The 24,089-nt window shown below is 36.1% G+C and overlaps 1 protein-coding gene across 1 annotated transcript; it reads right to left on the bottom strand.

The window, feature by feature from the left end:
• Positions 1 to 3,266: 3,266 nt before the first annotated feature.
• On the bottom strand, positions 3,267 to 23,801 carry LOC140240271 (uncharacterized). Its single transcript, XM_072320056.1, has 6 exons — positions 23,699 to 23,801; positions 12,483 to 12,800; positions 8,496 to 8,731; positions 6,300 to 6,402; positions 5,232 to 5,396; positions 3,267 to 3,349 (listed from the first exon to the last, which is right to left on the bottom strand). The coding sequence occupies exons 1-6, from the start codon at positions 23,799 to 23,801 to the stop codon at positions 3,267 to 3,269; spliced, it is 1,008 nt and encodes a 335-aa protein (XP_072176157.1).
• Positions 23,802 to 24,089: the final 288 nt, after the last annotated feature.

Below are 24,089 nucleotides of genomic sequence, written 5' to 3'. Positions count from 1 at the left end.
AGGGACATCGACGAGGCTAGTTAAGCGCAAAAGACAGGCTATATACAACAGGAAGCAAGACTAGCACATGGAGGTAACGATACATGGGGTTGGACGATGGCAAACAAAATTTAGACAAAAACAAAAAACTAACGGGACAAGACGGAAAAAACTCCCTCATTATATAAGCGTATAGAGAGCAGATCTCGAAGAGAATCCTAACTAATTCAACCCGAAACTTTATTCACGAACTTGGTGATGGTCAGCCAGTACGAGCAACAATGTAAAGCAACTATGCGGATTATACTAAGGGGATATCAGCATGAAGAACTTATAAAGCTAATCTGATTCATTACAGATGTTGTTGTAAAATTGCAAAAGAAAAGATTTTAATTTCCGTTTAAATGAATACAAAGAGGGAGCTGTTTTTATATCGTGGTTTAGAGAATTCAAATAGTTTGGACCAGTGTAGGTAAAAGATTTTTTCCCTAAAATTGTTCGGAAAAGAGGTAAGTGAAATTCATTTGAACGTCGAGTGGGGTAGGAGTGAAATGATTGGTTTTGTAGGAACACTGAATCAAAAATAGACGGAAGTAAACTGTTGTTAAACATGTACATAAATTGACCTAAGCTGAATAAGAACAACTCATTTATTTTTAGTAACTTGTTAGACGCAAACAGTTAATTTGTATGTGAACGTGTAGAAGAATGACAAATGATACGGAGGGCCTTTTTCTGCAGTAACAACACTCTATTCAAAAGGGTCTGGTGAGTATTTCCCCAAGCTAAAATTCCATAATTCAAATATTAAGGCAATATCAAAGTGGAGTATAACATAAGTAATGACTTTTGAGGAATATAAAATTTCAATCTGTTTAGAATACCTATATTACGTGAAATAATTTTGCAGATATAATCAATATGTGTTTTCCAAGAGAGTTTATTGTCAACAATTATACCAAGAAATTTAAAGTCTGAAACACTTTCTAAGTTAAAATCATCTAAAACTATATTAGAATTCAATACCTCGACAGTGTTACTGAAAAGCATATATTTTGTTTTTTGGACATTCAATGATAATTTGTTTGCCCTGACCCAATTAGTAACTTTTAACAATTCAGTGCTAACTCTTTGGACTAAAATATCAGCATCTTTGTGAGCAAAAATAACAGTGGTATCATCTGCAAAATGAATAAAAGAAAGTACTTAAAAGTAAAGAAAAATCATTGATATAAACTATGAATAACAACGGCACTAAAAGACTACCCTGTGGAACACCGCACTTGACATCTCTTATAACTGAATTATAATCTTTAATTGTAACAAACTGTTTCCTATTATACCTAAATAACGCAAAAGTCTGAGATACGACGCTTATCGATCGAGTCGGTTCTGGGATTCGGCTTTCCCCATGTGGCGCTATAAGCTCTCCAGCTGGAGAACCATCCTCTTGCTGAACCTCCTGCTTATCCTTGCTGAACGTGAAACCCTCCTCCTTTATCCGGGCTTGGGACCGGCACTGACTTTTAATCCAGGGCGGAGTTACTCCGGGTCTGAATGCAACACAAAGTCATTTAAACAAAGCTGTCGAGTAATATTTGAATGTAACCGTGGGAGAACGTAGAACAAGTTAATGTTTGGGTTTCAGTTGAATTAATGTACAGGGAGTTACATCGTTTCATGATCAAATGATGACAGTACCAAATGAAGATAACGCCTGGAATACAAAGAATTAACAGTAGCAATTATTTTCAAAATACCTTGTGTTACACTCAAAGCATGATAATCAAGTATAGAATGCAAAGTATAGAATTGAATACTACTGCTGTTCTCAATGAGAGTCAAGATCCCATTAATATCAAACCTACGTTGTCGAGTAGCTTATTTTCCCCCAAAAGGCAGGGTATATCACGAGGAATATTGTAAAGTAATGCATCTTGCCCAAGAATTCATCCAGCAGAGAAGAAAGTAGCTAAAACGCTCCTATCTATGTGAGAAAAGCCCTAAGTATATCACAGTGCTAAGAAATAAGAGCTAATGTGATATATATGTAAACAGTTCTTTCTCGATTTTTTGTTTCGTTTTAGTTATGTGTGAGTACGTGTTTGCGTGTGTGTGCGCGCGCGTGTGACGGAGTGTGTTACATTGAAAATAAAAAAGATGATAATAACAGTTCACATTTATAAAGCGTATGATTATAATTCTCTATGCGCTTGAAATAACATATTCAATCAATCATGACAGACAGATTAAAAAAAAAAGAAGTAATAATAATCTTAGTTCATGATGCCAGCAAAAACATTCTTTAAGATTGAATCAAGGGACCTCATTTCCAGCTCACCGCTACATTTTAAGTTGAAAAGAGCAATTCCGGAATATTTTGATCAACACTTACTAGTTACATTTACTCGTATGGAGGGGCGTCGATCCTGGAAGTTGAAATATTTCATTTTCTATTTCAATTGTAAATATGCTAACCGCTCCCACCCCCCCCCCCCACCCCGTCAAATTCCATACAGTATTCAACAGTGATACCGACACGCAATTTAGTAATTGGTACTACTTTGTGTGTGTGTGTGTGTGTGTGTGTGTGTGTGTGTGTGAATAACAAATTTTCTTGCTCTTTTGATAGAAAAAGATGACACATTTTTTTTTTCAACAGTGTACACCAGGTTGCTAAATTTCAAGCCTGGAAATGCAAAATTTCCCACACCCTCTCCCCGTTCGGTCGCTCCTCTCCCACGCACAGACCTTCGTGTCCATGTCTTGACCCCCCTCCCCCCCCCCCCCCATCGTGAAAACGGATCGACGCTCCTGTTCTGAAATAACCGTAATTGGTCTTTCTTTGTAAATGTAGTGACTATGTGTATCCCTAGTTAACTCTTCGTGCATCACGGAGTAAAACCCAATGTGTGCTCATGATATGCTTTGGGATTTTTTTCTTCATGTCCACGTAACTTTCTATAAATTTTTGTTTTACTTATCTGCAGTGATCAAAGTTACTGGGAAAATTCTGTCACCATGGTAACCATGCACTCGAAGAAGCATCTGACATATTTTTTTTTAGTCCAAATCCAGTCAAACTGAAACAAAATTTCTGTCAAAGTTCATTATGATTTTTTTTTTGTTTTTGGTATAATGTAAAGCTGCTGTATAAAACTTAATTACTATTACGCCATAGGTGCATATACGGAAAAAAAAAATCTAAGTACATTGTAAAGATTTTGTATGTTCTCTCTCCGCCAGACACCGAACACAAGATGAACGCATAATATGGGGATACTCACTCAGATCGTATCTGATGTTGCACTCACGGCTCTTCGTTCTCGTTGAAGGCGGTCTTCCAGCTGCTCCTTCAAACGTTTTAATACTAGCTCTGAAATATATAAAAGAATAACCAAAAGAAAAAATATTTTTTTCAGTCGGACGATCAGACGATCATATTATTTACAAATGAAGAAGAATTCTAAGTTTACAATTTTGCTGCATATTCACAGTATTTATTCCCAGTGTTGCCAGATGATGATTTCGGTAACCAAATTTGGTAATTTTTGGAAACCCTTGTCAAAATCTTAGTCTGGTAACCGAATTGATATTTAGTATTTTTGGTGATTCTTATGAGATTTCAAGACCAATGAAAATTAATCACAATAAATGAAACGAAAATGCATTTGCCCAAACTTCTCCCCTTACTGTACCGTAGAAACGTAGCATGTGCGTCTTTTATCACTCAACATACACACACACACACAAACACACACACACACACACATACCTTCACATATTGAGTATTATCCATACGGCATATTACACGTTTTACATTTAATGTGTATGACTATATACGACGTGTTCTGCAATAAATTTCACCGAAACTAGCTCAGTGTTTGATATCAGAGATTTTTTGACATGATTGATCATAATTATGATCTTGAAACTGAAGCTCACACTACACTTTTTCAAATTCGGTGAGTTTTGATAATTTTTCTTTGATTTTTCACGTGCCTTTGCACATATGCACATATTGCACATCATGCATGACACACGTTACACATGCTCATGATTTGTCTCTGGGGTCCCTGTCAACTGTTCTGTACCATAATCGTTCTGGTGCAAAAAACGAAAACAAAATAAAACAAAACATCGCTAAGAATAGAGTGAGAATCAAGTAAGATGTTCGGACAACGTTAGAAGGGGAAAGATGAAATAGAAGGGAAGAGGAAGAGGGAGAAATTGAATGTTGGAAAATCATGGAGATAGGAAAGAGAAGTGAAGATACTCTTTCCTATCTCCATGATTTTCCAACATTCAACTCCTCCCTCTTCCTCTTTCCTTCTATGTCATCTTTCCCATTCTAACGTTGTCCGAACATCTTACTTGATTTTCACTCTATTCTTCCTTACTATTCGCTCTGTTCCTTTCTCTACCGTCTCTACCAGTGCAACTTCAAGCCCATTACTGTCTCCCACACTTCACTTTTTGCCCTCCGTAATAATAATAATAACGAAATTTTTATAGCGCATATAACAAATGAATGTTCCCTAAGCGCTTTATAATCTCATCACAAAACATGCTGTATCAATTTTCTTTCAATACACACACACATATACAAAAAATATCAATTAACAAAATAAATAAGTCTTTAAAGAAGATTTGAATGAGACCAATGAAGATGACTGACGGATATGTTGTGGTAATAAATTCCACAATCATGGGGCAGCAACTGAAAAAGACATGTCGCCATAAAACTTTGTATTAACTTTAGAAATGCGGAGAAGGGATTGATGTTATGATCTACGACTACGTGTGTGGACAGGTGAGGTAATTAATTCCTTGAGATATTGTGGACCGATATCATTTTGAACTTTATAAACTAACAGGAGAATCTTAAATATGAGACGCTTATCAATAGGGAGCCAGTGAAGTTGAGTAAAAGTATGTGAGATTTCACTATACTTGGGGAGCTTTTCAATGATACGGGCAGCAGCAGTGAGATTGTAACAGACATACCCACTAACATACACACGAGTTAAGAATAGAAAGGTTAGAGCACGAACAGACTATATAGATTTGGGAATTGAATAGTAAACAAAATATTCTCAGAAAATGAACTCCCAAAACAAACAGCAGTTTAATCGTGCTTGATATGTCTTCATGAAAGATGAAATAAAACAAAACAAAACAAAACTATTCCATAATCAACCTAGAACATGTTCAAGGCTTTCTCTCCTGACGTATGAAGAATTATGAGGTACCTTTTCTTTTTCTTCTGCGATACCAAACTGCAACTAAACTGACAAGGACGAGCACCAGTGTGATGTTTAAGATGGTAGACGCTAGGAGGAGACTTGTCCAATCCTTCGTCAACGGTTTCTCGGGCGCAGGTTCAGTTGCTTCGACTGTTTTATTTTCAGGAGTTCCTGTAAAGCCCGAAATATTTGTAAGTTTATTTATTGTTTTACTTCTTGATCAGTTCATTCAAAAATGCCACAGACGGAACAAAGGACAAAGAATAAAGGCTTGGAAACGCATAAAGCACTAAATTGTAAAACTTGCTTTTGTGTACACTATCGAACGCGAAACATACAGACACACACATAAAAAAACATGTTCTTAAGTAATGATATATACACATCAGACTTTGCCTGTAGTGCATGGTATTGCCTCAATTTTTGATGTGATAAAGACATTAGCAATCGATAGGTGCAAAATAAAGATGTATCAGTGAAACTAGTGCGAAAGGCCTAACAAATTTTTAATGATAATGACATACAACTGTAACAACGCCCTGTTCTTCTAAGTATTCCTTCATGATCGGCTAATAAGTGCTCTCAAATTTGTAAACTATTAAACAATGAAATATGACATAAAACCTGCATGTGTAAATGATAATTTTTCACAACGTAGGAGGTTATTGGATGGGAGAAATGTTTTCAATTTTTTTATTTAAACAAAAAGAAAAAGAACGTGGAATCAGTCATAGCGCCCGTATACTGATGTTCAAAATGTGTTGATATTACCGCACTGTAGATCTCCAACTGAAGAGTTACTACCCCTCTATTAGTTCATTATCTGTCGACTGTGACCGGAAAGAGATATGTATAAAATACATGTCATGTACTCTGTTGGATGCATATATAGGGGCTCCGAACTTGCATTTGAGATTTTTTTTTAATGTTCGCGTAGACTAATTTATCCTAATGATGCAAAGGATCAATTGAAAGGAAAATCAACGTTTAATAACTTCAGTAATCTAAAAAAAAAAACAATACCTCTTCATATACTATTGTGCTTGTGCAATGGATGTGTCGTGTTGAGTTTACCTTGGTGATAATGTTCAATGAACGCGGTTATTTTACTCGATCCGTTCACCGCAACACCCGCTGCCAGGCAAGTGAACTTGCTTCTGACATCATATTTGGAAACCTGGAGGAATGACGGATTGTTCAAAGATTCCTCTTTTGTTGTTATAACATTTTGTGACTTAGTTCAGATGTTTTCGGTCATTACTACATGTAACGCACCTGAATTATTCCCCGGGCGGAATTCTTCTTTTACATTGTAAATTCATTTATCAATTTCTATTCGGTGCAGCTCCATATTATATATATTTTTATAAATCATATATATGGAGATGTCAGATATATATGTATATATATATATATATATATATATATGTGACCGTGCACCTCAAAACGAACATAAAGTCGCACACACTAATTTTGCGTGAGGACTGAAAATAAGTGAAATGGGTCAACCTAGCCGAACTTGACTTTTTCATATTTTCTGAAAGAGCGGGTCTTCTTTTACATTATGCTAAAATTTGGTATCATGAAACGGGCAGGAAAGTTTGTTTTTTTAGCAGTTTATCTCGAACATTTTTGGTAGAATAGTGTGATTAGATGTGTCTTTAGAATCCCTTTTTCATATCTGAAAAACCTTGTCCACACTCTTCACTTTCAACTCCAGTAACTTTTAAATAGATAGTGCTACTGCTTTGAAAGTTGGCTTTAAGTATGGACAGAATGTGTTAATGAGGCATGCTTAATTTCATTTTAATCTGATAATCTCTTCATTGTTGTTACTCTGGTGGTTTACTTCCTGTTTTTTGTCCCATTCATCGCACAGCCAGCACGGTTTGGTAAAGATTAAGCGCTTGAATAGACACTGTACATTAGAGCCTCTTTTCTCAGTTCACACTTTTCCTGAGTTTGTGCTTTCTTTCCAATATTTAGATATATAGTTAGGAGAGTCCATTTGATTTGAGTTATACATCATTTTAAAGCTTAAAGTCTGCTCTTTCAGAATATTGTATTAACTAGAAAACATGTCTGGCGACTTTTTGTTTGTTTTAAGGTGCAGGGTCACTGGATATATATATATATATATATATATATATATATAATGCATATATATGACAGTTCCGAATATATTAACTAATATGTAATCTATAGATTGAAATAATGCAATATAATAATAATCTAATCTTGTAATCTATATATTTAGATTATACACTACATATGTAATGCATACAATGTCATGTAGGTTACATAATATATGTTATATATATATATATATATATATATATATATATATATATATTCATAGGCCTAGATACATTTCACAGAAGGCCTGTTCAGTAACAAACAACTTATTTCGGGGTTTACAACTTGTACGTTTCTCACCCTCAGGAGATTTCTCAACGCCTACATAATAAATAATAATGCATGTTTTTGACTGCTCCATTGTGAAACAGAAATAAAGCAAAATCAGCAGAGTTAAAGAGGGTTATACAGTTTAAGCAATCAATAATGCTAACGATAGGCCACTCTATTTTGACATTTAAACGTGGTAGTCGAGAATGCACCAAAAAGACAATACAGCTGTGAAAACTACAAAATATTAAAAAGGTCTAGCCATGGGCAGTATCGAAACTGATATCTAAAATCTCTGCAAAAAAAAAGTATAAATGGTTTGACAGTTTAATGTCTACTCTCAGCTTTCCGTGGATAAAATATTCTTCACAGTTTCGAAATTGAGGATTGACTGTTTCCTCCCCCTCCACCCTCGGTGTTTTGAATGGCCCTATTGTTTCTAAAATATTTAGTGCCAACAATTCGCAGGGTTACAACACTGTAAACACAGCTGAGAACTACAATTCCTCATATTTTTTCAGTGATGCTGCCTTTCCATTCTTTTTTACAAAGGATTCGGAGTGCAGATTCGGACAAACTTTCAGCACCGGAAAGCCTGAGATGTGATTCAGGGTATCATATCATTATTCAGCAATTACACTAGATATTCCTTGAGACAAGTTTATGTTCACAAAATAAGTATTTTAGAAATCTAAGTTGACTCCATTTTTACTCCATTGCCTCGCCACTATTGGATAAGCAATTTTCAGCAGCCCCCTCCCTTTTTTATTTATTTTTTTTTTGCTACACTTAAAAATCTAAGTCGGACAAAAGGTAAATAATCCTTAATATTATTTGAGTAGCCATGGTTAAGGAACCTCTCACCTTTATGGGCAGAGATACATTCCAGAGACCCCCTTCTTCTTGTTTCTCCTCCATCAAGTTTGTGCCGCCATCGGTGATGTTCCATGAGAGGCGAACTGCGGGGCGAACCATGTTAACTCGACATATAATAGTAAATGTTTCGGAATCCTCAATTGACTCAGCTACCGTGTAGATACACACTCCCTCCCGTGTTGGTGTGCAGTAGTCAACAGTCGGGTGCAGTGGTTGGGCGAGAACTGGTGGAAAAGTGGTAATGTAAATTGATATCAGCTTCGGGAGTGGACCAATAATCAAGAAGAAGTCAACAAGTCGGATTTTCAATCATTATTATGATTATACGTGACCGTGCATCACAAAACCAACAAAAAGTGGCACCCATTGATTTTTAGGTCCAACAAAAAGTGGCACCCATTGATTTTTAGGTGTGGACTAAAAAAAAAACAAACAGTGAAACAGGGCAACCAGGTCAATATTGAGTTTTTCATATTTTCTGAAAGATCTATTCTCTAGAACTAAAAATTAGCTTAAAATAAGCTCCTGGGAATCTACGCCCTTAACGCAATTATAGACAGTCTCCGTTGTTCTCATGTATTTCTTCGACAATTCACACATTCGGTTTGTCTTTTAAAATATATTGACGATTTGTCTGTGAGAGGTGGATTTACACGTACACTGTACCATAAGTGATTGGAACACACCGCAAGTGTAAAAAAAAAAAATGACAAGAGCATAATATGCATGATGGCAACTGCCAGTCTAAGTTCCAAGGTGAGATGGAGCTGTCATAATGGAAGAATCCTTGTAGCATGGCTTAACCATTTAATGCGCCTACTGCCGATTGCATTGGATACTGGAGGATGTCTTGCAGTGAAGACAGGCAAAAAAGCTCACCCGAGCCGAAGGCTCGAGTGAGCTAATGCGATCACTTTTCGTCCGCCGTCTGTCGTCCGTCGTGTGTCGTGCGTCATGCATAAAATGTTTACATTTTCATCTTCTTTTCCAGAACCAGTGGGCAGATTTCAACCAAACTTGGAGGGAATCAGCCTTGTTCGTGTGGAGTATGTGGCCCCCGGGGCCCAAGGGAGGGGCCCCAAGGGAAAAGGGGTAAACTCTAAAAATCTTCTTCTCGGACCCAAACCGAAAAAGCAGTACTGTCTAGTTATGTTGTATGTAGATACCTTAATATTTATGACGAATGTAGTTTGTTGATGGCAAGACCCAAGATGGCACCCTTGGGCACAGGGGGGGGGGGGGGGGGAGGGGGGATGCGAATGCGAATTTCAATCAAACTTGGTGGGATCATCCTAACGGGGTAGGGACCCAAAGTTATTCACGTGGAGCATGTGGCCCCAAGGGGGCCCATGTAGAGAGCCCTCAAGGCGAAAAAGGAGTAAACTTTAAAAATCTTCTTTCCAGACCCAAGAGCAATAGATACCTTTATATGTGAAGAATAATGGTTTGTTCATTGGAAGACCCATGATGTTTATTTTTGTCTGTTATAAGTTATGTTTATTTGAAAGCCTATTATGACTTTACGAGGAGAATGGTGTGTCACAGAAATAATTCTGACATACTTTTGTTGACCTTTTACCTCTTTCAAAATATGTAATTACACATAAAAAAACAATGAAAATGGCATAGAGCATAAAACTACCGGTACATAAAAAAAAAACAAACAAACGTACAGGCGGTTTCAGGCATTTTAGGGAGCACTGAAATAGGTATTTTTTAGCAGTTGAATTTAATACTAATGGTTAACAGCATACTTGTACCCATTTTCATTAAACAATTTGCATAGCCTCTCTGAAAATGAAGTACTAAATGAATCAGTTTGTTTATGATGATTAACCAATCTATGATGTGGTAAACAAAGCCAAGCAAATGGAGTCAAATCGTACGTATTGTCTTTATTGCCTAGAATAAATACCAAATTTAAAATTTTCTCAAGAATATTACCCACAGTGACAAAAATGTCCAACGCGTTACTTGTCCCACGCGTTACTATACCCATCTTTTTAAAATTGACCTTGAGAGATGAATATGAATGAAACAAGTTGTTTTGTACTAAGAAATAGATGTGTAACAAGTTATTTTCACAATATTTGAGAAACCAAAAAAAAAAAAAACAATTTCTGGTCCTACGCGTTACTGGAGAATAAATTAGCATAAATTGATTATGGAATGATTAATTCTCATTACTGTTGTTTTGTGTGTAGGTACCTATCTACCGGAAACAACCAACAATTGAGCTTCCATCACTAACTGTAAAATATACGGTTTAATTTGTTTGATGTCCCACGCGTTTACTGGTGCAAAATAGCTTGGACTTGCCCCTAGGCATACATCTTATACATGTAGATACCTTTATAGATGAGAAATATAAGCTGTTCATGGCAATCTATTTAGGATGGCCCCTTGGGTTCCTTGAGGTGTGAAAGTTTGGAGGGGGATCAAACAAGGGGGTGGGGACCAGAATCAAATTTCCATCTTCTTCAGAAACAATGGGCAGATTTCAATCTAAATTGCTTGGAATCATCCTTTCGGTATGAAGGACCCAAAGTTTTTGGTAGGCCTATGTTTTGTTTTTTGTTTTGTTTTTTGTTTTTTTTTAAGCGAGAAGGATCTTAATTTAGAGGGAAACTGCGTCAAGTGTATTGACTGCGATACTCGGGTTAGCGGCTACCCCCCCCCCCCCCCCCGGGCCTTTTGTTAATGGCTAGGGTGTTGCCATGTCAACAATTTATCGTCGCAACAAACTATGACCAAAAACTTGCAGATCAAATTATTTTCTTTGATTTTTGCCAAATGCTCACGATAGTTGACACGCACTTTGGTCTTGGAGTGAAGACGGTCAAGACATATTCGCTAAAGGATGGGTACTGCATTGTCATGGTAATGACAAATAGCAATAAATCAGAGAAAATGCAAAAAAAAAAAAATGTTTTTGTTTCTCACGTAAGCGTACTTGGGCGTGGGTTTCATTTCATTTCATTTCATTCATTTATTTATGCACGGTACATACTTCAGTCCGAAGACTGTTCTTCCGCAGGTCCGTGCGGATAAAATACAACATAGATATACAGACATGAAAAAAGACACCAAACAAACAAAAAACAAAACTCATACATAAAAAAACAAAAACATATAGAAAACACAATAAACATGGTGATGAAACTGCGGCACACATTTCGACAGAAACAAACATGATCAAAGATAACCAGGTATAATCAGTATACAAGTACATCACTGTAGTTTAAAATGAAAGAGACGAAAACAAAGGAGAGTTCAGGAGAGAGAGAGAGAGAGAAGGAGGGAGGCAGACAGAAAGAGAGAGAGAGAGAGAGAGGAGATAAAGAGAGAGAAGCCCATGCAAAGGGGGAAAAATTGAAAAAGTTGTAAATTAACAGTTTCGGTCAAGTGCATTTTTAAAGCTTACAAACGTTGGTTTTTGTTTCACTTCCAATGTTAACTTATTCCAACGTATTTGATCCAGATGTCAAACTTTTATGTTTAAAACAAGTCTTAATCAAGTCTTAGTCAAGGCCAAGTCAAGCCCTGTCAGATTAAGCACGCAGAATCAAAATGCACTCTTTGATGTACGAGAAGCAGCATTTTTTGTTAAAAACTGAAAAATTGCATACATTTACTTCAGTTTGCATAATAAATGATTTGCATAATTATGTATTGAGGTTTGGTAGTCCCATCCCAGCCCTATCAGATAAAACAAGTAGAATAAAAATCCTATGTAAAATGTAAAATAAGCATTTTTGCTTATTTTTGAGAAAATTGCATGAATTTTGCATACATTTGAATAAATATGCATAATTTACAAATAAATATATAAATAAACTAGAGAAATGTCCAGAGTGCCCCCACCCCCCCCCATTACTGTACACGTGCTTTAACAACATTGTATCAATTTGGAAATGTCCACTTGAAACCTTACAAGTATTTCTGTTTGTATTTTCTGTATCAAGTAATACTCACTGATTACCGTCAAGTTAACGTAACTAGCATATCCTCCACCAGCATTGAGGGCCACGTAACATGAATACGTGGTTTCGTCTTCTACTGATATGTTAATCACCACCAAGGCGTACGTCGGCGTAATGCTGAATCTAGCACCCGCCTCGTTGGTCACCTTACTTTCGAGCATGTATGCAAGGATCTCAGCGTTTTCAGTGGCCGTATCCCCTAGGAAGCTGTGGCGATACCAAGTGACGGCTGCCACGGACTCGTGAATTTCACATGGTAGCTCAACAGTCGACCCAGCAACACTTACGGCTGGGAGTGTCCTGACATTGTCTGTAGAAAAGAAAATAATGAACAAATAAACTAAAGAGATTTATAAGCACTGACGTTTGCATTTGTGGATATTAAAGTGGGTATAGCATCGGACGGTGATGATGACAGCACTGATTAAATGGGAATGGCAGTGATGGTGGTTAACAACAATAATGACCAGATCGTGATGATTTTATTCAGGCCTGGAAATTTTTTTTATTTGTGTATATACGCCTTTGTGTGTTTGTTTGGGTTTTTTATTTGTTCGTTTATTTTTTTCTAAGATACGTTAAGACAATGAATTTAATCCTTGTCAAATGGAAAAGAGAGTAATCAAGTGACGCTAGAAAGATCGGAAATCCTCGAACAGCTAGTGCATGTATACTAATGTATATGCACTCCGCAGAAAAGGTTTAGATTATTATGTGGGTTTGATCTATTATTTTTCTCTTATATATTTTATAACCGAGTGTGCTTGTTGTACGCTCTAAGAATATGAATATTTCATAAAATGAATACCTTCTTGTTCTGCGTGGTTACGATGTATCTGGAGGACCAGTGCTTTGAAATATTAGGCAAGGTAACAATTAGAATGCTGCAAAATGACACTAGTCATTATTAAATCTTTTTTTTTGATAGACATACATCTATAGAAACTAGTGAAAAAAGAAAAAAAAATGAAACTAGAATGAGAGATAACCAACTTGTGGTGCTCCAACGAGAGCTGTTTCCAGGCTAACCAACACCAAGAGAATATAGGTATACTTAACCGCTCATCTCGTTTCACTTCCCTGCTCTAAATATCTATCGAGCCACCTATCGACGATTCGATCAAATTTGATGATAAATAAATCCGTACGCGCATAATAATGTTGGCTTCCACTATACACTGTAGGTCCTACTGTAAAACAAGACACACTCGAGACCTAAAACTTTCGTTAATTGGAGCCGACTGCCTTTTAAGCGGCATGATTTTTTTTTTTCCATTGGCATTCAATCCATATTATATTGTAGACAAGAACTTGGCCCTCGCGATATTCGCGAAATCCAAATGCACGCGAACATTCTTTATTTTACAATAATTATTGCTTGTCTTGTTTTCTTGTTTATTGGCGGTGATGGTTGAGAGGTTTTCTACGTACAGAAGTTCAGTAAGCCCCAGCTGTCTGTGGCAGTGCAGGCTCTCATAACACAAAACCATTACGCAGCTGCTTTCTCAAAGTTCATGATGTAGCCGAAGTGGGGACGCAATGGACTATTTTGGCTCATTTTGTCCCCAAAAGCACCAAATTCGGCACACATCTAGCTCAACCCAAAACACTCCTATCTTTGTCGGGTGCAAAGAAGGGCACTCTTTGGGTCTGTCATATAGATAAAATTAACTATGTCGGTCATCTCTATATTATGCTTAAGCGATGTATCGTTGCGCCATAGGGTTCGGACTATTCCAAATTAAAGTGTTTCCACACACGTATGATGTCATTAAAATATTAATTCCAATTGTGATTTTTCTGTCAAAATTCAATGAGAAGTTACACACTTCTCATGTTACAACGATTTCCCTTATTTGAAAGATTGATAATACAATTCTTATCGTAACTCATGTACATCAAAAGTGGAAAAGAAAACCGGTGTTAGTGCCTGAAGGGGACGCATTACTGGAATTTGATTGTAATAATTAGAAATTTGAAATATATTTCATTTCATTAATTAGGTTTCCACACAAATTGTACAGTGTAAAGTGACACAAAATTATAAGTTATAAGTTCAGTATATACATAAAGCATTTACATAGCACAAAATCAATTGAAATTATTCTCAATGGTACATTTATCCGTTTTAATCCGATTTTGAAAAAAAAAACACCTATGATAATACAACAGGGCTCGACACTAACTTTTTCCCCGTGTGATGTCTTGTTTGTGTCACTAAAACCATTGAATTTGAATATTATTCTTGGCTTGAAAAAGAAATATGGTGTGGATGAAAGAATGCATATCAATCTAGTTTGAATTTTAATCGCCCTATCGGGCCATAAAATTTCAAAATAAAATAACTTGTATGTATGTATGCATGTATATAGCAATCTTGGGATATTGCACGTGTTGGACTACAAATGTTATTATTATAAGAGGAAGGAGTCTCGAGTACGTCATTTGCAGATCCAGTAAGAAGGTTTTTATTCACAAAATTTTCGGCCCGCCTCGGGCCTTCGTCAGTGTATTCGTTCAGCTGTGCGTGACAGTTGTATCACCCCTAAATGTAATATCAATGCTAAATGTAATATCGACTCTAAATGTAATACACCTTAACCCTAAATGTAATAACAGCCCTAAATGTAATACATTTTAACGCTACTGTAAATGTAATAATCGAGTCAACCCTAAATGTAATACATTTTAACCCTAAATGTAATAATCGGAGACAACCCTAAATGTAATACAAGTCAACCCTAAATGTAATATCGACCCTAAATTTAATACTTTTTAACCCAAAATGTCATACTTTTTAACACTAAATGTAATATCGACCCTAAATGTAATACACCTTAACCCTAAATGTAATATCGACCCTAAATGTAATACAACTTAACCCTAAATGTAATAAGAACCCCAAATGTAGTACATTTTAACGCTAAATGTAATAACAATCCTAAATGTAATTCATGTCAACCCTATCAAATGTAATACATTTCAACGCTTAATGTTATTACGACCTTAGATTTAATACACCTCATTATAGAGAGTGAAACCAACGCAGAATACGCCGGGCAAAAGGTCAGGGCGTATACGAAGGGGATAATAGTATGACGCAACTTTCTCTCGCACTCTTGAAAGAACGGCAATAATTGCTTAGACTTGTTTTTGTTGTTTACCCAGGTAAAAATCACACAGTCTTATTAAATCCATTGTTTGCTGCAGAGTTAATTAGGTCCATGTGACACAGTTCATAAATCTATTACCTTTATTCAGTGTTCATGATTGCTTAGAATTTTATTAAAAAAGAGAAAAAATGCGCAAAATTAAGTCAGTTTGCCTCACCCATACATTCATATATTATCATAGGAAAGTCAATATACAAATGGTGACTCAAAGATGATAAAAAAAGACATTTATTTCCTTTTACTTTACTGGCATCTTTAAATTCATTTCGTGTACCCTCCCCACGACCAATTGTCCCAGTTTCGTGTCACTAAGTATAGTAGTGATTGCCAGGAGTAGTGAACAATGTCATGAGGCTAATATTTCGGACAGTGATTTGCTGCCATGTCAATGTGTGACAGATATTTCGTCATGAAACATTACATAAATAATGATGGTTCGTAAAAAATTTGTGAAATCTTTCTAAATCTTTCTAATTTATAATTTTCTCAATCTACTCGCACTGTCATCCCATTTCATCAGTAGGTATATGTTTTTTTCTTTTCTTGCAATAATATTATTCATATTCAGAATTTCCTAGCAAAAAAAAAAATTGCCCATTTTTTTTCTTTTTCATCAAAACTGTAAACAATCATGAACACTGAATGAAGATTGGGATACAAAATGTTTATGTGATTTTATGATAAAGATATAGATTAAAAAAAAAAAACTATTTCAAATGGACCTAATTAGCTTTGCAGCAAACGAAGGAATCAATAAGACTGTGTGATTTTTACCTTGGTAAACAACAAAAACAAATCTAAGCAACTACAGCTCCTCTTTCAAACGTGCTATAAAAAGTTGCGTCATATCTCTTTAAAAAAAAATCGAGTGAAAATATTCACTCTTAAAGGAGTGAATACAGAAAAGAGTGAAATTAGAGTGAAATTGGAGTGAATTTTGAGTGAAAATTTTTATTTTCACTCGTTTTAGAGTGACGTCAAGGATCACTCCAATGAATCTTCGAGTGATCCCTGAGGTCACTCCAGAATGCGCATGTCATTTTTTTTTACCTCAGAAGAAAGCATTATATGTTTCGCTTTTGCAAAACAAACTGAATTTATCTGCAATGTCATTTAAAAAAAAAACAGCTAAATTAATTACTTAAAAGTATTTTACAAATGTGAATATCCCTATTTCATCAATTTGGTATTACCATAACTGAATTTTCCGTGGTAAACAAAGTTGTATAATGATTTTCCTCACCCTTGGGTAACATTTTTCATGGATTTCCCAGCCTCAGATACATTGAGTAGGGTCTACTTTTTAAGGATTTTGCTCTTTTTTTTTTTTTTGGAGGGGGGGGGGCTGGGTGAATTACTCGTATGGCAAGTAAAAATTATGAAAGTCACTTGCAAAGAGCAAAAAAAAAAAAAAAGAAATCCAGTCTCTGTGTGGTCATCAAGCAAAATGCATTGTTGTTCCATACATACAGTGCTTCTATAGAATCGGTGCAATGTCGATTCAATGAAAATGGTATTTTTACAAGACACATCCCCCGTCTTCATCGACAAAAAAAAAGATACAAAATGCTACCGCCGTTAGATACTGAGTAATGGTTGTGTGTTGGAGAATTAATATTACTTTCTTTGTGTTTACAGAGTGCATATATAGTATGCAACGACAAAAATTGGCGTACAGCTAGGATATATTCGCGATCTCTTTATGATTTCAAAAAAAATCAAATGAAAAAAAAAATATCAAATCTACTTCCTTATCCTTTCACGATTTTGATCAGAATTGACATCACTGAATCATTTCGATTCCTTTTCACCTATAGGTAATGGTGACTTGACATGATTATCTTCTTATCAGTCAACGACTAGAGCTTCAAACACACATCTCTGCAATGTTGTTTTCTGAGTCTTCGTTCTCGATCCTTCCTATCGCGGACTGCGAAGTACGTGAATCCACTCCTAATGATACATAACCACACACGATACTCACCAGAACAGGGCAGGACACTGTACGTTCATAACTGATCATGTGAGCTTACCTGGTCCACACGCAAGACTCAACAAAATGGCTGTCATCAGCAGCAGCACGTAAGAAAATATGAAATCTTCCATGTTTGTCGGAGGCCTGTTAATTCTCATTTGGGACTCTCGAATCAGTGAATCTCAAACAACCATAAGGTGCAGGTGACTATATAAGAAGAATGTTTCCGTCAAGTTCGGCGCAAATATATCCCGTCTCAACTGGATTGATTTCCACAATGCATATATGGCAAGTGGGGATTCCCAGCAAACAGCATTCTCTTTAATCCGTTCACTTATGAGATGCTCAAATGAATACACACCATGTGCAAGGTCTATCGCTGTCTGGCAGGTAGTCAGTTAACCCATGCAAAATTACACCGACGGCCGTTGTATTTCGCTTTACTGAACATAATTAAATGCACAGAGCTCCACGGTTGCAACATGAACGTCACCGTCATAAAAAAAGAAAAAAATTCACGCAGGTTGCCGCAGGGCATATAGGCCTACTGTTTCCGTGGTGTAGGTACTCATGTAAAAATTACATTTCCATAATTACTGATATCTTTTAAGGCCTACTTGATATATCCTGATTGGTTCTAGAATATACCTACTTTTTTTTCCTAACCCAAGCACAAAATAGGTGTGTGAAGACTTTACTGCTATTGGATGACCGTTAACCTCCCACTTGGCTGCGAAAGCCCACGATTGGTCAATGTGGATATCATCGTTATGACAGCTGGCATGTTGACGGTCACGGTTCCTTAGGGTGTGGTCCATTAAAGGCATAATTTACCATTTGCACATGAAACAAAAACCTACCATTAGTACTTTTAAATAGTTCTAGAATGTGAGTTCAGGATAGAAACAACCACTGGGGAAAAAAATTGAATCAGTAAATCGTTTTATTTTTTTTTTTTAACCTCTACAGAGGTACTTTATTCATTCATTTCCAAAGCTTTACATCAAACAGTTTCTTTCTTTTTTTTTAAACAATGAATGAGCACATACTCAAAGAGTACAGATTCTTCATTGGTTATCAAGTAAATGATTTCATCATGTTTGTTACAATCTCAGAAACATTATCTAACAATATTTCATTTCTAAAACTAATCCATATTTTCAAACTATTGTATAAATGCCCTTGAAATAAATGCATCATGTATTGTTTATAAATTGCATACTGCGCATATATCAATATCTTATTTATATTCGTTACATTTGGACTCTTTGATTCCACTCCGATAATCAATAATTTCTCGTTTAATAAGATTGTTTCTCTAAAAGCGAACTGAATAAAATCAGTAATCTTTTTCCAAAACATAGACACTTTAGGACACTCCAAAAGAACATGACTAAAGGTTTCTGTTTCAGAGCAAAATATACACAAATTATCACTTACAATTTTCCATTTGAAAAGATTATATCTATAAGGTAGAATACGATGTAATGTCTTGAAGTAGCATTGCTTAACTTTGTTGTTCCTTAGTTTCCGAAATGTTTGTTTCAAAACAGTATTCCAATCAAAATCAGTACTCAAATCAAATCTGTCTTTCCAATATAACAGTATAGTTAGATCACTTTTCTTACTCTCACATAAAAAAATATGAAATTGTTTCGACGATGTTCTAGATAATCTGATATATTCATTGTCCTTTATTGCATATAAATCAATATCGTAATCTTTGTGCGCGTTTTCACATTGATCTACTTCTAATATACGTTCCACCCATATCTTTGGAATTGCCTTTTTAAGTTTTGAATACTTAAAATCCACTAATAAATTATCACAATTGAGAGCACAACAAATTGACTCGCGAGATTTAAAACATCCATTTTCAACTACATCATTAAGTGTCAAGATACCTTTCTTGTACCATTCTTCAAAAAACAAGGTTTTTCCATTAAAGCATATATTGCTGTTATACCACAATACTTCATCTAGTATGTTGCTCACATGAAGAAAATCAATATATCTTAATTCACACCACGAAAGTAAGCAATGAGTGTAAAAACGAGGTAGTTTATGCTTCTTGCATAGTGCTAACATATCTTTACATGAACAGTTCGTTTTCATTATCAGAGGACTTGGACCTATTTTCTCGACCCAAAATTTGAACATAAACTTCCATGGCGAGTCTGGATGACAATTTTGATAATTTGCGAACCACGACAAATACAAGGATTGAAATCGAGCATGTAAATCAAACATATTCAAACCGCCTTTTTCAATAGGATTTAATAAAATAGATCGCTTCACCTTTTCTCTCCTAGAATTCCAAAGGAAATTATAAATCAATTTATTCAATTCCATAATGAACTTCTCTGGAAATGGTAGTACTAAGGCTACATACACAAATTGTGAAATGATCAATGATTTGACAATTACCACTTTACCATACAATGTTAAATTTCTCATTTTCCAGAACTTTAAAATAGCTTTGACCTTTTCTAATTTTGAAAACCAATTCAATTGTTCAGATTCCTTTCTGTTCTTTGTTAAAAATACACCCAAATATTTCACAGGATCACTAGTCCAATTCAAATCATTTACACTATTTTCTTGAAATTTCATTGTTACTGCTTTTGTTTTCATGACATTCAAAACTGGTCCAGCAATTTGCCCAAAACGTTTAACTTCCCCGAGTGCTATATTAGCAGACTCTATCGAATTAACAAAAATAACAGTATCATCAGCCAGTTGTGAGATTTTAAATTCTTTTTGTTGAGCTGTGTTGCCGGAAATAACAGTGATACCCTGTATATGACTGTTCTGCTTAATTCTCAAGGCCATTACTTCGGCTACAAGTATAAATAATAAAGCGGAAAGTGGGCAGCCCTGCCTTATTCCCCGTTTTATTTCAAATTTCTCTGATACCCATCCACTATTTATAACGCTCCCTTTAACGTCAAAATATAATGCTTTAATCCAGCCAATGAAATATTCTTTAAAATTCATTTTATGCAATAAATGAAAAACAAATTCGTGACGAACACAATCAAAGGCCTTTTGAAAATCGATGAATAACAAAATACCAGGTAAATCACAGTAATCACAATATTCAATAACGTCTTGAACTAAACGTAAATTGTGCATAGCCGAACGCCGTTTGATGTAACCTGTCTGATCAAAGGAGATCAACTTTTCTATTACTTTCTTCAATCTTTTGCACAATACCTTTGCTATAATCTTATAATCTATGTTTAATAAGGATATTGGTCTCCAATTATCCAAACATTGTTTGTCCCCCTTCTTATACAATAATGTTAAAATAGCCAGCTTCTGAGATTCGGATAATTCTTGTTTCCGAAAACCTTCATTTACACTTTCGGTTAATAAGGACTTGACATCCTCCCAAAAACACATATAAAACTCAGCTGACAGTCCATCACTACCTGGTGACTTATTATTTTTCATAGTTAAAAGGGCTTCGTGACATTCTTTTTCAGTAATGAGCCCTTCACATGACTTTGCCTCTTCATCATTAAGAGCTGGAATTTCAATTGAGTTTAGATACTCATCACATTTATCGACATCAAATTCTGACTTCTGTGAGTACAGCTCTTTATAATAACAAGATATTTCCTTGAGTATACTTTCTTGATTTGTAACACACTTTCCGTCTCTTTTTATACAGTCTATTTGTTTTTTCTGAGCATTCCTTTTTTCAACTTGAAAGAAATATTTAGTGGATTTTTCACCATTTTCCATCCATTGCTGTCTTGACCTTATAAACGCGCCTTTACATTTTTGTGTTAAGACATCATCATATCTCTTCTGAATTTCTGTTAATTTCCTTATATTTTCCTCAGACGGATTTTCATCAGTCTTCACAAAAAACTCTTCATATTCATTTTGTAAATTTCTCCACATTTCCTTTTTTTCTCTACATTTTTGTTTCGCATACTTAATCGTGTATTCTTTAATTCGTGTTTTGCACATATCCCATCTAACTTGTGCATTCATTTGAATATTTTCCAATCTAAATTTAGTAATTACACGCTTTACATTTTCTTTATAATCATCGTCTTTCAACAAGGAGTTGTTCATCTTCCATACTCCACTTCCTCTCTGATTATGCGAAGTTGTTATTCGTAAGGTGATGGCACAATGATCACACTTTACAACTGGCTTTATTTCTGTTACCTGAACAAAAGGTAAAAGAAAGTTTGATGTTAGCCAATAGTCCAATCGCGAAAAAACATTCAGCGTTAATTGACGCCAAGTGTATTGCTTTCTGATTGGAAAAAAATGTCTCCATACATCTATCAGCTGAAATCGCTTAAGTAATTTCTGAAACCAATTCACTTGTTTATATGCATAGGATACGCCACGAGTATCAAGCGAAGGGTTTTGCACGCAATTCCAGTCCCCTCCTAGTATCATTAGGTCACTATTACGTTTCACCTTCTTTAACCATTTGAACAATTTTCTGTAAAACTGTTCTTTTTCGTTACGTTTGGTAGGTGCATAAACATTCACAATAAGATAAAAGAATTCACCACTGTACAGTCGTAATGCTACAACTCTTCCATCAAAATTAGTGTGGCATTCAAGTGGCTTGACAAATTCATTTTTACGAATAAAGATGGCTACACCTTTTGAGTGGTTTGAACCATGATTGAAATAGCAATGGTAACGGCCTTCTACTCTGATAACTGCTTCCAATTCCGGTGTTAGGAATGTTTCTTGTAGCATAACAACATCTGATTTTTGATGATTTATCCACGAAAATATTTTCTTTCTTTTGCACTTATCTCTGATTCCCCGTACATTGAGAGATAAAAGAGATATGCTTTGAGTTTTTGAGAACGTCATATTATGTACTTCTTTCAACTTTCTTTTCGATTTATCATCTCCACCGTGGGTTTCATATTCATTTGTTTACTTGTTTGTTTTGTATGTTTTTCTATTTTCGTTGACTCCCTCTTTTCCCTCCGGATTTCTTGTCTTTTTTCACTTTTTTCTTTGACTTTGGAGATTTAGGTGTGGCAATTGGTTGATCGTCTTCAGTGCAGGTGTCATCGGAGGAGATGTTATTCGAGTCGTCGCTTGCTTGCTCTCTAGCGCTTTCTCGAGTGGCATCCGTACACTGAGGTGACGCTGTGTGTTTGGGACGCAAAAAGTAGGATATATCCTGCTGGTGTGGGGTCTTCGGGCGTACGCTGGAATCATCGCTTCGCTTGGCATTCAGCGTTGGGCCCGTCTGAACTTGCGAGTTGCTTTTGTTACCACATTCCTGGTTGTTTGTTTGTCTGGAAGAGGAGTGGCGAGCTGTCATCAGGGCATCGTTAATGACATCATTCCATTGTTGCGAAGCATGTGTGTCATTCGCGTCGGTACCTGCCGCGGTTTGGTCATGTGACTTCGATGGATTCCTCACACTGTCACGTGAGCTGCGATCAGCTGGGAGGCTACGCGACGATGTACTGGGCGTGGCAGTGTTTGTGTTTTCCATGCAGCTTGTGCTTTTGTGGCCAGTTTTGTTGCAGATTTTGCATTTGATACTGTTCGAGCACTGTGACGAATGGTGACCCCTCTCTAAACATCTTGAACATGTTGTCACATGCTCAGGTTGACCATTATGAAACACACGAGCACGAAACAAATTTGCCACCATTAGGGACCGAGGGAGGGGCTGAGATGGCGGATCTATGTAGCACACTCTGTCCCCATTCAAACAGTCAATCAGTACACCATTCACTCTGAGTTTTTGCCGAATGATTTCACCTCTCACTTGACATTTCATTTTTTCTAGAGTAGATTTGATCAGTTCATCACCTACAGACAGAGGGACATCTTTGATCAACACACGTGTTAAGTGTTCATTTTCTGCTTTCGTGTACGGATTTGTGTCATAGACGGGAATTGTAGTACTTCTCAGTAGTAGGCCATTGGTAACAAGGCCTGCTCTAGCTTCATGACTGTTTACATAGACTCTCCATAGAGAACCGATGCGTTGTACACCGGTGACATACTGGCGGTCTACCGAACGAATCAACGCAAGATACAATTCCTCACCTGTAAGGGTGTTGGTGGCGTCTCGCCGTGGGACATCTCTTGCCTGTATGAAGACTGGCTTCGGTCCCTTGGGTACATACGCTTCGGACGAAGGAGTAGCCATGTCAGAGTACATCTCAAAATATGACAAAATATCCACTGGTATTCATTCAAACAGGTGACTACTGTCCACATGTATCACACACGTTGAAACACTTCAATATTTAAAGTTCCGCTAAGAAAACGAATACAACTTTACTTGAATTATCTGGAGCTGCCCGGGTAAACGTCGTAACGCTTTCACGGACATGCGCAGTAAATCGTTTTATAATTATTGTTGAGTATACAAATATATGTGAACAATAGTTAGACTAAACCGTCTACAGTCACGGTTTATTGAGAAAAAATTACT

This window comes from Diadema setosum, chromosome 16, assembly GCF_964275005.1.
Source record: "Diadema setosum chromosome 16, eeDiaSeto1, whole genome shotgun sequence".
In the NCBI taxonomy this organism is placed as follows: domain Eukaryota; kingdom Metazoa; phylum Echinodermata; class Echinoidea; order Diadematoida; family Diadematidae; genus Diadema; species Diadema setosum.
This window is presented reverse-complemented; position numbering and strand designations above follow the sequence as displayed.

Bases quoted from the DNA above. Each gene is read 5' to 3' on its own strand.
- LOC140240271 (XM_072320056.1), bottom strand. From the start codon at position 23,801: ATGGCTACTCCTTCGTCCGAAGCGTATGTACCCAAGGGACCGAAGCCA. The intron at 12,801-23,698 runs GTGAGGAATTGT...TCTTTTCTACAG, and splicing joins CGCCACCAACACCCTTACAG to ACAATGTCAGGACACTCCCA. The intron at 6,403-8,495 runs GTGAGAGGTTCC...TCATTCCTCCAG, and splicing joins ATGTATCTCTGCCCATAAAG to GTTTCCAAATATGATGTCAG.